This window comes from Ochotona princeps, chromosome 10 (genome assembly GCF_030435755.1).
Source record: "Ochotona princeps isolate mOchPri1 chromosome 10, mOchPri1.hap1, whole genome shotgun sequence".
Taxonomy (NCBI): Eukaryota; Metazoa; Chordata; class Mammalia; order Lagomorpha; family Ochotonidae; genus Ochotona; species Ochotona princeps.
This window is the reverse complement of record NC_080841.1, coordinates 53,364,400-53,379,611: the sequence shown is the minus strand read 5'-3', so window position 1 is coordinate 53,379,611 and position 15,212 is coordinate 53,364,400. Positions and strand designations below refer to the sequence as shown.

Genomic DNA, 15,212 nt, shown 5'->3' with positions numbered 1-15,212 from the left:
GCGTCTTCAAAGACAGCTCTATCAGTTCAATCTACACTTGTTTCACATTGAACAAGTCCTCATCACCCAGCTCCTACTCTCCCACACTGCTCAGAAGAAATGAAAAGATCTAGGATCCTCTATGGTGACAGGAAGCCTAGGGTAGAGGGACCAGTTCCATTCCAGCAAGGACTGAGAGCTGACTGCATTTGAAAGCAATAGCTCAGCAAGGAATTTAAAAACAAAATGAAATCCTCCTTCTACTGTTACATAAGCCACACATGAATTGACATAATGTGTCTTCTCAGAACTAGAATGTAGCACACATCACACAGAGTCAAAAAGAATTCAAATTAGATTAAAATGAATGTTTATAGGTCTTTAAACCGTCTCATCCAACTTGTGAATTTTAGTGCCAATAAATGTAATTGCTGTAACATTCTCTGGTATTAACTCTGACACAGGCAAAAGTAACAAGGAAATCTGAGGCTTCCACAATAAAATTTTTAGATTTGTAAATACTAGAAATAATGTAGTAAATGCATTTCAAAGTAACCTGAATTATTTACTAGAAACCTAAAAGTGGAATTAAACATATTTACTATAACTCTTAAAGGGAGAGAGAGAGAGAGAAAAAAAAAAGGAAAGGCAGCTCCATGATGCCTCACTAAACTTGGAAGAAAAAACAAGTTGTGCAACTCAAGAATTTGTTCCAGTGTCCCCTTCGGTTTTCCTTGTTTCGTCATTGTACAGTCTCCGAACAGAGGTCCAGTATTTCAACTCATGTGCTGGTGAGAGTCTTTCATTTGGCGAACTGGAAATGCAACTGTCACAGACAAGTTACTCACTCAGGTTGTAGGAAATCAAACCTAAATCCACAATTCTCTGCTGGCTGGAATTCTCTCCAGGGGCTCTGCCCTGAGATGAAGCGCTGAGGAGGCCCCTGCAGACACAGCTCTGTGCAGTAATGGGCAAGAACATCCCAGGTCTTACCCAGCTTCAGCCTAGGACTCCTGGGCTTGGGCCACTTCTTGGCCTGTTCTCCTGAGATTGCCTTTCACCTTCACAAACTCCGGGGCATTTTCTTGCTCTTCTTGCAATTTCTGCTTCTCAAGTTCAAGCTAAATACATCCAAAAACAAGACAGTTGTTTACAAACTGAGAGACTTTTCAAAATTCTCAAGTTCCAATTTCCCCAACTACTTCACAGTGGAAGAGTCTTTCCTAGTTCTGCACTGAAAATAATGCATGCACACAGGTTTGTGGGAATCCTGCACACAAGCAGCAACTGTGGGCTGTGACTGCAAACAGCACACAGAGATGATAAGAACCAAGAGGCCTAGATCAGAAAGAAAACCATGAACCCAACAGACAGTTGCTCTGAAAGTACTAGGTCACTCTGAGGTCGGTCCTCAACAGACTCCTGGAGGTGGCCACGAATGCAACCTCAAGGTTAGGGTTAAGGTTAGGGTGGGAGCTGCAGACATTCTGTGTCATGTTTCCCCTTCATGGTACAGGTTGAACAGTCCTTTTCTCACATGCCTGGGGCCAGAAGTATTTCAGATTTTGCAATCTTTGTATAGACTTTATGGCTTGAGCATCCCTAATCCAAAAACCCAGAATGCTCCACAGTCTTTCTGAGCATCATGTTAGCACTCAGCAAGCTGTGGACTTTGCATTTTGGCGGCAAGGATACTCAGTTCTTACAAGTCCTGACATTGGATGTGTCCAGTAGGTTGTGCTTGACCCAATCCCCATATCTCTCCGGCAAAAATGAGTTTTCTCCTATTATCTCCTACCTGTTCCAACTTCTGCTGTCGTTTTAATAGTTCTATTTCTAAGTCAGACTTCTTCTTTTGTGCTTCCTCTTCCTTCTGCTTTATTACTTGGTCTCGTTTCCTCTTTTCCATCACTTTCTGCAATTCAGGTTTATTCTGAGGGGCAAGACCTCTGCAAGAACAATAAATAATAAAACTACCCAAAATTAGAAATGATCACCTAATACTTTGTTATGCATAGAAATTCAACACAAGAGTGTCAGCCACCACAGAAGTGGTCAACATTCCCACTCCGGTAACTCCTACCAAGGCAACAGGTAACACTGGTGAGCTCAAGAATTACCAGCGTCAAGGAAAGGTAAGAAAGCCTTCCAAATGGTGTGCAGACCCAATCAGCTGATAACAGTGCTAGACATGAGTTCAGGCAGGGAGGGTAGTGACAATGGGCACGCCCCCACAATGGGTGTGATGAGCACCATGCTGCAGACGGAGGTGCAGTTGTCCGTGATAAGACACGGCTTTACCTGTCACCATGGGGAGGCTTCCGAAGGTCCAGTCCCTGAGGCCAGCACTAAATATAAGCTAAACACGCAAACTGAGACAGCCCAGTAGTCCTGCCAACCTCTTCCTATTTGTTTTCAGCTCTAAAGGAGAGCTGCTGCACATCTGGCAGCATGTGCATTGATGTCACTGCTGGTCTCAGGCTCCTCCCACCTGAGTCATTTCAGAGGCGTGGCTACCCTACATGATGCACAGCAGCCAGGCTGCAGGGAAGTTCTACATTTCTGAGACTAATTTAGATTGCCAGCAATTCAATGGGAGAACCTAAACCCCAACAGGCCGTTTGCCAGCAATTCTGCATCTGCAGGGTTGAAGCAAAGTCAAGGGAAAGACACCCATTAAGCACTCTGGCAGGTGCAATTTCTCCAGGGAACTGTTGGTTAAAGTTCACCGGACCTTTCTTTCTTCCTGCTGATATATCTCCTCGGAAGTTCTTCAGTCCAAGGTTTCCAGCATGCTATTTCCTTATTGTCTCCCCTGCTTATTCACTTCAGCTCCTACGTCATCTCAACTTTGTTTTTGCACCTACTAGTGACAATTACAGTGATAAACTGCAGGAACAGGGAAGCACTCCCATTTCCTGGCAGCCCAGTGCTTAGCACACACACGCTCATGACCCATGCACATGCTGGGCTGAAGCCACTTGTGTTCCTGTAGATTGCAGGACACAAGCACCATGGAGTCAACCTTGGATGCTGAGGTGGGCTAGTGGCCTTTCCCCACTACGCCAGTTGACTGTTGTGACTCACCTAAAGGCTGCAGGATGTGTCCCAGTAGCTGTTCTCTAAATTACTCCAATCAACTAGCATGACTGACGGAGCAGGAGTCATCCAAGTCACTTTAAATGAGGAAACAATTTCCAAAACAGGTGCTTTGATTACAGGAAATTCAATAGCATATTCAGCTCGATTCCTTTTAAATGCATATGATCACATCACTAAATATCATACTTTCTCAATTTCATCCCTCCTTGATAATCTAGGGCTTTAAAAAAATTCTATCTAGAGTTTAAAATCAACAAGCAAAATCTTCACAAGTCAGGGGCAGTGTGGTGGTGCAGAGTGTGCCAGGCTGCTGCCTGCAACACCGGCATCCCATATGAGACACAGGTTTCAGTCCCAGCTGCTCCAATTCAGATCCAGCTCTCTGCTGATGCAGCTGGGAAGCAAGCAGAAGACGGCTCAGGAACTTGGGCCCCAGCCACCTGCCACCCACATAGGAGACCTGCGAGGAGTTCTAGGCTTCTGACTTCAGCCTGGCCCAGTCTCGGCTATTGTAGCTGCTGGGGAACTAACCAGCAGATACACAATGTCTTTCTCTCTTCCTCCTGGTGTGTGTCTTCCCTCTGTCGTTCTGCCTCTCAAATTTTTAAGAAGCTTTTATAAAGATAGACAAAATAAAAGTTGTTTGGGGCCAGCATGGTGGTAACCAGGCTAATTCCAGATGCTCCATTTCTGATCCAGTTCCTTGCCTGTGGCCTGGGAAAGCCAGTGGAACATAACTCAAGTCCTTGGACTCCTGCACTCAAATGGGAGACATGGAAGAGGCTCCTGGCTCCTGGCTTCAGACTGGCTCAGCGCCTGCCAATGTGGCCATTTGGGGACTGAATCAGTAGCTGGAAAATCTCCTTTTGTGTCTCCTTCTCTCTGTAAAATCCGCCTTTCAAATCAAAATAAATAAATCTTTAATTTAAAAAGTTGTTCAATGAGTAATAACCAGTATCTCTGATGATAAAGGGCATATGGTTAAAATAATGCACCTGAAGATTCTTCAGAAAGCTTTGAAAAAAACAAAATTAAAAGTAATTTGACAAAATCTTTTGAAATCCATGCCATTTTTGTGTAATATGCATTTCTATGAACTTTTTGAAAATCACTCATATATATGATTTCACTTTTTTTTTTTAGCACCAAGTTAAACTTATCGTTTAATTACATTTCCCTACACACTTTCTAAACTACCATTCCTTGCAGGTCTCCACTTTCCCAAGTTGTAGTAGCAGAATTTTTCATTAAAAACATTAAATTCGGTCAAAATTTCTGTGAAACAGAAAGGGAAGCTACTTGTGTGATTTAGTCATGATTTCTAAGCTACTGTAGCTTAGAAAAGGGAGGCCAGACCTCAGGCAGGGACTCTAGACCTTCCTGTTGTCCCAGGGACACTGCAGGAGGCTGATCTTACAACACTGTACTGAGAGGAACCAGGAAATTAAGGCTGAAAGAAAGCAGGTGGAGTCAGAGAGGGTTTTGTACAAAAGGAAACTTTTCCCTCCCCACTGACTGAATCCTCCCCTCTAACATCGGCTGGAAGAGCTCTAGTAAACTCTTCCAAGCAGGCAGTTTACTTCTCCAGACCTGCAGGTTAACTTGTCACAAGTTACATAAAGCCTCCCTCTCAGCAACTCCTACTTGAGACTGCCGGCCTAGCAACACCCCCGGGCAAACTCCTTGTGTCCACTAACATTACCAAGATCATTAAGGGTAATAAAGGTGGACAGAATGTGTGAAAATTAAATCTTTTATTAGTGCAATAAAAGTCAGTTATGAGTAATCTATTCCGAATAGAAGTGTCATTAGCCACAGGGAAATATCATTTTAAATAATCTGAATAAATTTCATGACTATTATAAAACTGTGGTGTATGACCATTCAGAGACAAAGAAAAGAGATTTCAATTTTAAGAATTATTAGCTATTTAAATAATTTGAATCTCTGAGTTTTCTTACTCTATTTTTTACTGGCAAAATTAATTTCATCTGTTATTAAACTGTCAGGGTTGTGCAAAAGTTGCTGAACAAAGTCTGCAACATGACACGTGAAGCTGAAAATTCATCCTAACACATGCTTAACTATGACACTCTATTCATTTTCTAATCAAATATATCACCCGATGGTGACGTTAAGAAAAAATATTTAAGAGCAAAAATTCAAGAAACGGTGCGTATGTGGTAGTCTGCAGGTACAAGTCAAGAAAACATAACATTTACTATTTTGCCACAGCAAGTCACTTAATCTTACTTGCCAAATGGCAAGAGTCAAGCACTTGTGATTCCACAGTGGATCCGACTGCAGAGCAGCAGCTTCTCCAGTGTCTAAACACCTACACTACCATCCCTCGCATGAGAACAGCAGCTTCTTTAATCAATTCTGAGTCATACCACAAACAAGTACTTTCAATCCTTTCACATCACTGTATAATTAAATCCTGGTGGCCAAAGCTGATTTCTGGTCATGAAGGTGCCAATTGGGTAAAGCCAATTTTTAAAATTATAAAATTAGGGGGCCAGACCAGTGGTACAGCAAACTAATCATCCGTCCCGTGGCACCAGCATCCTATATGGAGCCCAGTTCGTGTCCCACTGCTCCATTTCCCATCCAGCTTCCTGCTTGTGACCTGGGAAAGCAGCAGAGGATGGCTCAAGTCCTTGGGACCCTACAGCCACTTGGGAGACCCCGACGAAGCTCCTGACTCTCAGCTTTGGATCAATTTAGCTCTAACTGTTGGGGCTAATTGGGGAGTGAACCAGCGGATGGAAGATCCTTTCTCTCTTTCTCTCCTTCTCTCTCTGTAAAAATCTGCCTCTCAAATAAAGGTAAATTCTTTATAAAATTAAGAAGTGCTTGGGCCTAGCACAGTGGCTAGTGGCTAAAGTCCTTGCCTTGCAGGCATGGGATCCCATGTGGGCGACGGTTCTAGTTCCAGTGGCCCTGCTTCCCATCCAGCTCCCTGCTTGTGACCAGGGAAGGCAGTCAAGGACAGCGCAAGGCCTTGGGACCCTGCACCCACATGGGAGACCTGGAAGAGGCTCCTGGCTCCCGGCTCTGGATGGGCTCACTTGGGAAGTGAACCAGCAGACAGAGGATCTTCCTCTCTGTAAATCTACCTAATAAAAACAAATAAATCTTTGACAAAAAAGAAAGTGCTCTTTACCCCCTGCACAAGTCGAGTAATCTATCTATCTACGAAAAAGAAAGCAGATCCTAACCCTCCCCTAACTCATGGAGTCTCCATGTTCTCTGTAGTAGGGATCCCCGCCAATGGTACAAGCTCGAGGTCCCACCCTTATCAGGTTCTACTGATTCTTGAGTGTACAGAAAACTGTGAAAACATGTTCGTTCCTTCATTCTTTTGTCCCCCACAAACACAGCTTTACTTAATTCTTCATGACATAGATATCACACCACAAAAGTGCCAAAATTTTGCCGCTGCTCTATCGACTGATGTCGATGTTATATGCAATTGCTCACTGTTCAACAGGATGAGGCAATGAACCCCTGCACTTGTTTACGACTGTACTCTTGACAAGTGCCTCTGTTGGCTGGACCCTCCAAAGTAAACTGCTGACGAAGCACCTGCAATCTGTGTACCACCAATCTGCCCTCCAAAAGGGTCGTGATCCTTTAAATTCTCACTACACAGACAACTTTGAAGGGCATGTCTCACATTTTTAAATAAACCATGAAAAACATTCACAATCTAACTGTAAAAAAAAAAAAAAAACAACCTGCACTCACTGTGCTGCCCCTGAGCTCCACATGCACTTGAACCCATATGAAAGAAACTGCCTCCCCAGGAAAACTTTCAGCAAGAGGAGAGATATACTTTTGCAGATAGTACAGAAGTCAACAAACCTACTCTACATTACAAACCAGTATCCAAGCCTGGTGATCCCTTAACCAAACATACCCAGCTACATTAAAACTCTGGGGAAAAGAAAGACGGAATCAAATGCTATTTTATTGTAAAAATTTTTTGAAATCAATGCACAGTTTTTTCAAAACATACATTTCTTTCTTTTTTTAAGGATTTATTTATTTTTATTACAAAGTCAGATATACGGAGAGGAGGAGAGACAGAGAGGAAGATCCTGGTGCGTTCAAGGTGAGGACTTTTGCTGCTAGGCCACACCGCCGGGCCCCAAAACATACATTTCTAAACAAGCTTTTGGACAGCGAAAAATGGGTGTAACTGGCTGATCAGTTATTATATGCTGGGCCTTTCTAATATACACTATTATTTAATTTGTATCAGTTGTATTACTCCTCAATTTACAGATGAGCAAACAAAGTACTACACCCAGTACCAGGTGAAGTTAACCATGATCCAGGTTCTGCATCATTTTTCTCTCTCTGTAAGCCCTGTCTGTCGTCTCCCCATCATGGTACCTAACAGAAACTGGCATTCTCCCACATGAGTCTAGCTGACTGGGGTTGCCTAAAGAGCCACCTATATAAACAAGAAAAAGAAATCATGGCCCAAAGACAGAAAGGAGGTGCATTTTCTAGAAAATTTGGAAGCAGATTCATCTGCACACATCCATATGTTTTACAGAGTTGTGATCCAGGCTACTACATGAGTTTGTAGCTGGTAACTCAGAGGACACACATTCTAACAACTTTGGTTATACTTTCACCTCTTAGAATATTCTGACTCGGAGTCTCTCCAGAGTGTAGAGAAAAACACAAGAGCATACTACAGTGATTCTTGGAGCTGAACTAAGCATCCCACTGAAATGAGGCCCACTAGGTGAGGACAACCAGAAGACCAGTGCCAACTGTGATCTGTGCTGGAATCTACTAAACTGACAAGCTGAGCTTTCCCCCGAAGGCCAGACAACATCTAGGCAGGACTGAGCCCAATTCCTGTGGTGCTTTTAGCAAGTGTACTTAGGAATTTGGATAGTTCTGTTTTGCTTTGGATAATAACAACAAATCCAGGGTCAGCTCCATGGTGTACTAGGTTAAGCCTCTGCCTGTGGTGGTACCAGCATCTGATATGTGTGCTGCTTCAGGTAATGGCTGCTCTACTTCCAATCCAGCTTCCTACTTATGCACTTAGGAAAGCAGCCAAGGATGATCCAAATGTGCTTGGGCCAGAAGATGGCTCAAATCCTTGGGCCTCTGAATCCACACAGGAAACCCGGAAAAAGCTCATGGCTCTGGACCAGCCCAGCTCTGGCCATTGCAGTCACTTGGAGAGTGAACCAGTGGATGGAAGATCTTTCTTTTTGTCTCTGGCACTCTCTCTGTAAATTTGCCTTTCAAATAAAAATAAATAAGTGTTAAAAAATAATAATAACAAATCCATATTTTCATTTCTCCATTCTGTGAAGACAGAAGACACATATTTACATTTTTAAAGTGGCATTTTACCAAATAAACACTATTCCAACAGCACTCTAGTATATGAAAGAGATAAAGAGAGGGAGCCACCTTGCCACAATCTACAGACAGCAATAGAGTTACTGAAAATCCCTAGGACGGAGCCCATGAGTCCTGGCAGTGGTACACTGTGGTACACTGAGGAGGGAGAGCTGTCTGAACTCCCCTCACCTCTTAAAACCACATGAAAACATCTTTTAAAATTCAACTTCCTCCACAAAAAATTCTCCTAATGTTTAATCTGGTGTGCATATCTTTCTGGTCAATGGATCTTTTCAGCAGGGCTTAACAAAGGGCATGGGCAGGGGGTGCACAGTCCCACCAGCTGTGGGTATAGTACTGGCCTCAGATAAGGTCACCCAGCAGCCTTAGCTCTCTCTGGCTACTGGCCCCACTCAACATCACTGAAAAAGAAGAAAATGCCAGCCCAAATTCCGAAATGATTTATGGCCCAGATGGGCCTAACAAATGGTTTGTAAAAACAACCCCCCAAAAGTAAATATCTTCTCCTCCAAATAATTACAATGAGAATAATAATCTGAAGTTGTTACTTAAAGCCAAAGGCATAGAAAGGCGCATTCTCCTCCATGAAGCCTAATGTGGGTCTCAAGACCTTCCCTGTCACAGACACTTCAGCAGGCATGATTCGTGTCTGGTTGAAGCCTCTCCAGGTGTATGAAGGAAGTTCAGAGGTTCTACATGTAAAATATAGTAAGATTTCTCTTCTGCCTAGGACAAGATGTCATTTTTAATTGGCTTTCTGTTAAATACGCATTCCCTTGTTAAATACGCATTCACGTTAGAGAGGGCTGGGGCACAGGCTCTTGCACCCTAAAAACCACAAGGGGACAGCACCTGGGCCTGCAGGGGCCTTCACCACACAGCAGAAGAGTGTGAGGAAGTCTGGAAGGCTCACCTACAGTCAAGAAAGGCAAAGTAGTATGCATGCTTCATGCTTTGTTGGCATACTTAACACTAATCAGGAGTCTCTGTGGACTCCCAGGGGGCCCGTGACTGAGAGAGGGGCTCACCTTTTCTGATTCATCAGCAGCTCTCGGTGCAGGTCCTGGTGGTTCCGGGACGTCTTGACGGGGTTGATGAGCTTCTGAGGTCTGATGAGCTCAGGGTTGTCGTCATCCATGTAGTCAGGCTCCGCCATGATGCTTCTCGGGATGAGGTAGGGGTCCGACGGGTCAGCTTCCAGTGGGCCGTCTGAAGCACAAGGAGAGTAGGGACACTCATGAGTGGGGTTTTCTCCGCAGGCCTGGCACACTAAGACGTGTGTCCTGGATCCGCTCTGTGACAGAGATGAGGGCTCTGCCTGCCTACTCAGGAGTGACAGGAAGTACGAGGAGCAAGGACAGGGTGGCTCTGAGCTGTCCTGGCTGTGACTAAGCCAAAGCATTCCTGGGCTACTGTCCTTCACACCTTCAGTTCCGGTTGCCTGCGTGCTTTCTGTCACCATGTCAGGCCTTCCAACGAGGCCTGGTTGCCACTCCCAGGCCACAGCAACTTCACCTGCCCCGTGAATGAGCAAGCCTGAACCCGTAGCAAGAGCAGAGGCATCCAGTGCAGCCTCTCTGGCGAGGGCCTCCTTCCCTTACTGCAGTGCTGGGGGCTACACCCAGGCATTTCCTCAGAAGGTCCTGGCCTCCTGCCCACCTTGCTAATGCCAGCTGCATGGCCTGTGGTGCCCTGCCTCATGCACGCTGCTTAGCTCCCTTGGCAGTGGTGAGACCAAGCTTTAGAGGGTGAGGGTGACTTCTTTTTCCCTCTGCTGCTCTCTCTCCAGTGTGAGGATGCCATCTCCTCCTGCCTCAGGTCCCTGTGGCCGTCAAGAATGGTACATGAGAGTGGGGGGGCATGGACACATGACATGTGCAATGAGAAAAAGAAAACCCCCAGGGGGGCCAGCACTGGGAGGAGCAGGCCTGGCTGAGCTGCAGGCTAGACTGGGACTGTCAAGCCAGAATGAATCGCTGTGGACTCCGAGGCCCAGCTCGCAGTGCTAAGACCACCATGACTTTCCTGCCTACAAAACAAGCATGGCCTGGATTTCATGATCATTAACACTCTGCTTCATGCTTCCCTATGCATGCATGGTAACTTCAATTTCCACACCAACAACCAGTTACAGGCCTGACTATGGCAAAATGGCCAATGCAGGACTCTCCCTGGAAGCCCATGGTACACAGTCACTAATTCTCCAACCGGGTGCCACAGTGAGGAAGGCCCAGAACAAGGGAGATTCAGGCCCTCTGACAGGTTCCCACCTGTGTGTCACCTCCCGAATTCACACACTAGCTGTGGTGCAGGCACAATGTCCTCACACACAGCCTCCAGACACAGGGAACCAGAGAGCTTCCTGCCCACCCAGGAGGGGGCTGAGCCCCACTCCCCTCGCCCCACCTTTCAATCCCCAGGCCAAGGCAAGTACCTGGCAGGCACTAAGTAAATGCTGAACTAAATCTGTGAAGACCAAGAGAGCTGCCCGCCCACCCCCACCCACTGGTGGACAAGTCCCTAGTCTGAAGACAGCTCTGTCTTTGTTTCTGCCCATGAAAGCAATCTAGGGAGCATGGTGCCAAATCAAAGTGCAACTATTCATAAACCAGGGTAGAGGTGTCGCAGGGCTTGCTTCCACGGGCTCTGGGACTAGAAAAGTACCGAAGTGTTTTCATAACATTAAAGAGGATGCCCTAGCAGTCAGATATAACCGAAGCTGGAGCTTGGCTTTCACGATGTCCTCCGTGACATTTCCGTGGGCCCCCACATTGCCGGGGGGCATTGCTACTCCAGCAGGTCCTCTGAGAAACCTGCACCGAGTGGCAGCCAGCAAGGATTCGGTGCTCTGGATGCAGCCGTGAAAGTTCATAATTGCATCTGACCCCAACTCCAACCCCATGCATGAAACAGCTAGAAGCCATACTTCACAGACGACAGGAAGAGAAATGCAAACACCCTGCCTATGCTGGTGTTGACAGCTGCATAAAGCTAAAGCTAAAATGAATGTTACCCACCAGACTGTGACGCTTCAGATTTTTACAGCATTCTTGTCTAAAGTAAGAGAATAAAAAATGTGAAGAGTTGGTTAACTAAAGCAGAAACACAGTAGCTGCACCATTTGTTTAAATATTTGAGGTAGCACTGCATGGTTAAAGCTCAAAACTACCAAATGATAAGATAGCAGCATGTCTAACAAATGGCACCAAATACTCTTAAGATATTTCTTGTATCGACCTTTTTAACAAGAAAGCCTGTGACCTTAACCAAAGTAAGAGTTACAAACCTCGCACAAGGTGAGTCAGTGAGCCCATCGCAGCCATCCTGCTCCTTGGTAGAAACATCCAATGCACTATCACACCTCTGTGTAGCCACAACAGTCTTAAGTCAACAGCACTTTCTGGTTAATCAGTACATCAGGAGTTTCTACGCACTTCCATAAAAGGACCTGTTTCTCCACTGTCCACAAAGGGCAATCTCCATGACGTAGAATGCAGAGACCTGCCTCCAAAGGTCAGTATCGCACAGAAAGGGAGGGTTTCGAACAGACTGGAGGCAGGCAAAGGAAAGGCTAAGACAGCAGCCGCTACTGCAGTGCTCTCGGGGACAGATGGCTGAGGTCAGGACAGCTGCAGAGCAGGCAGGTGGACAGAACAAATTTTTTTTTTTCCTGACATCTCTTAAGTTCTACATTCTTGAAAGTTTTTCTTCTCCCATGTGACCAGTGGGGTAAGGGCAGGCCTCAGTCTGGGTCCTGTTAGAAAGTCACAAGACACTGGAGCAGGTGTGTGTGTTAGGAAGTGGGGGACGGGAAAGACTGGGAGCTGAGGGTCTGTTGTAAACATTTGCAAGGCAAACATCTTCCTTCTTTCTTTCCACTGATTTGCCCCACACAAGTGGGAGCTGGAGCACATGCTGGCCCTCTGTCCAAGTTTGGTGCCTGGAACAGGTGGCAGGCAGGCTTCCCTGCAGTGTGCATGCACTGGGATCTGGGAGAAGGCTCTTTAGCAACAAGATGGTGAACTGGCTAACAGCAACTTCTCCACGGACTCATAGCAGTGATGGTGACTAGTAACAGACCTGAGATCAGATCTGGCCACTTCTCCATGACTTCCCACCCGAGTCAGGACTAGCACATGGCACTGATCTTGTCCAACTCTCTTCCCTCTGTCAGCCATCCTCCTCGCTGCTACCCATGCTGGATGATACAGGTTTTTTTTTATTATATATATATATTTTATTAATTATTTTGCATTATGTGACAGTTTCATAGGCTCTGGGAATTCCCCCACCCTTCCCCCTCCCCCCCCCCAGTGGATTTCTCCACCTTGATGCAGTATTACAGTTCAAATTCAATCAAGATTCTTTCCTTGCAAACATATACCAAGCATAGAGTCCAGCTACTTATTGTCCAGATGGGTTGAACAGTTTCTTGGGGAGACCATTTCTGGTCTGAAGTTAGAGCTGGTAGAATATCATCACAGTCAATTAAGAGTCCCAATATAACATCAACAGCAATTTGCAATATTATGGAATTGACATGGTTTTGAGTAACCAGTATGTTAAAAAAAAAAAAAAAAAAAAGCAAGTCCTAACCACAACCTATGATTAGCTCATTGACACTTCAATTTTAGTTTACATACAGGACCGGCTGCTATATACCTTAAAATGGCTATAGGGTACCATTCAGCTGTCTCGTGTCTATTTCATTTTAGTATTTAGCCATTTGTTGTGTTGAAGTATAATTTTGCCAATCTTGGCAGATTTTAGGATAATCCAGACTGGCTTGTAACTCTAACAAGATATTTGTCGACATTTAAGGTGCAGAACATTTTTTTGGGGGGGGCGGGGTGTGCAGGAAAATCCTTAACACCATGGTGAGGAGTAACTAATCTTTGTGTCCCACCCAGCGAGGCATGAGCCAATCCACGCCAGCTTTCCTGTCAGATTTGGATGATACAGTTTTAAGCACAGGTAACTCTTTCATCTCACAGATTCTGCTCAAATGAAACTGAAATGTACACTGCCACTCCCCGGCCTTTCACTCCCTCCTGCCGTCCCCTACAATTCAGTATGCCTTTGCCACCGCTGTGCCCTGTAGTAGCATGCTGGTCCTCTTCCCACAACAGCTCTCTGTACCTCCACAAAGCCAAATCTCACTCACCTTGAAAATCCAGATAAACATCAAATCTTGCCAAACCCTGCAGGTGTGGCTGAACTCTGGCCTCTCTAATCAACTATGGAATTTTCTTCATTCCTTTTTCCTACTATTCACCCACAACCACATTGTCTTACAACAATATGTATGTAAACATTATCCCATTCACTGTAAAGACCACATTTCTGGTTTATGAGCATTTTCTTCAGAAAAAACGTGGACTTATTCAATAATTACTTTAACAACAGTCATGTTAACAACAGTAGAGGGAGCTCCTGAGCTGTTTGGATTAAGGACAACTGGAAACAGAGCTCAAAGCAGGGTTGGGAGGCCAGGACATTTCTTCAGTAAGCATCAAGTAACCCAGAAGTCTCACAGTAAAGATGGACTAGAAATGTCTGGAAGTGGAAGTGCTTTGTAAGGGGGTACTATTACTTTATGGAATTTCTCTTCTAGAAACAAAGACACTCCTGTCATAGTCACATACTTGTAGAGTAACTTATTAACTGATACTTTTTTTTTCTTAAGAATCAAGTTAATGAAAAAAAACCAATCTATTGTTAGTCAATGTAAAGACAGTTTTCAGATCTTGAATGAAGCTTACCTTCTCTCTCAGTGCTAGCTAGCTACTAAAGTGAAATTATAACAACTGATTGAAATGTGTTATAGATGTGTACTGTGTAACTCCTGGCTCAAATATGAGTATTCAATGCACAGATGCCATTTACTAGCCAAGTGTAAGCAACACCATGTAACATTTTATTCAGAGGTCCAGGTAACTTTGTATTCACAACAATTTTTTCTAGTTTTAGATATCTTCAAAATCATAAGATGACTCCCAGACTTTCTCATTGTAACATTCAGTGTTTCTAACTCTTCCTGCTGTAAACACAAGAACTTCTGTAAGGTATAAGAAGATCAAGTTATTACACTATCAAGTATCACACAGACATGAGTCCAATTAGAGTGTGGGAGTGTACCAAGAAACCCAGACAGGGTCTGCACACTGTTCCAAGGTGGAAGGAACACACAGAAGGACTTAAGCAGTTGAATAATAAAAGAGAATTGTATTTTAGACAGCTACTAACACTATATACTGGAAATGCCACCTGATCAGAAGTCTGGCTAATCTACAACAAAAAGGACATCATTTAACCAACCCAGGATAAGGAAACTTCATCCAAAACCAGATGGGTTTTGAGTTTTGATTTTCATTCGTTCCCTTCTAATATTCCTTCTGGGCCCAGTTCTTTGCCTATCCCAAGTAGTTCATGTTAACTGCTTTCCAGAGGTAAATCAGTATTCACACAGAAGACTTATACAACTGGACTAATAAAACCAACCTTTATTGCAACTGAGTTTCCCAACTACACTATTTTAGCTCCTGATTTACCTACTGCTACATCACACAGGTCAAACTCAAAACTTAATCCTATTAGATATAAGTATCAGAATTTAGACACTATGGTACATTTTCTGTTTCCTCAAATATTTAAAATAGAATTCTCCATGCACATTAATTCTTTTTTTTTAATCTATTTTATTGTATTGTTGTTGACAATCTTTACATAGT

At 44.4% G+C, this 15,212-nt stretch overlaps 1 protein-coding gene across 4 annotated transcripts in view; it reads right to left on the bottom strand.

The window, feature by feature from the left end:
- Positions 1 to 332: 332 nt before the first annotated feature.
- The window catches only part of FAM107B (family with sequence similarity 107 member B), an 80,715-nt gene continuing 65,835 nt past the window's right edge, over positions 333 to 15,212 (bottom strand). For 2 of the 4 annotated variants that reach the window (XM_058669455.1, XM_058669454.1), the window contains 3 exons: positions 9,510 to 9,690; positions 1,778 to 1,928; positions 333 to 1,100 (listed from right to left, as the gene is read on the bottom strand). In XM_058669455.1, the coding sequence (XP_058525438.1) occupies positions 984 to 1,100; positions 1,778 to 1,928; positions 9,510 to 9,637 (396 nt within the window). In that variant the 5' untranslated portion in view covers positions 9,638 to 9,690 and the 3' untranslated portion in view covers positions 333 to 983. Of the gene's footprint in view, positions 1,101 to 1,777; positions 1,929 to 9,509; positions 9,691 to 11,767; positions 11,811 to 15,212 lie in introns of those variants that run through there. The other 2 variants (XM_058669453.1, XM_004578478.3) reach the window with 2 other exon arrangements.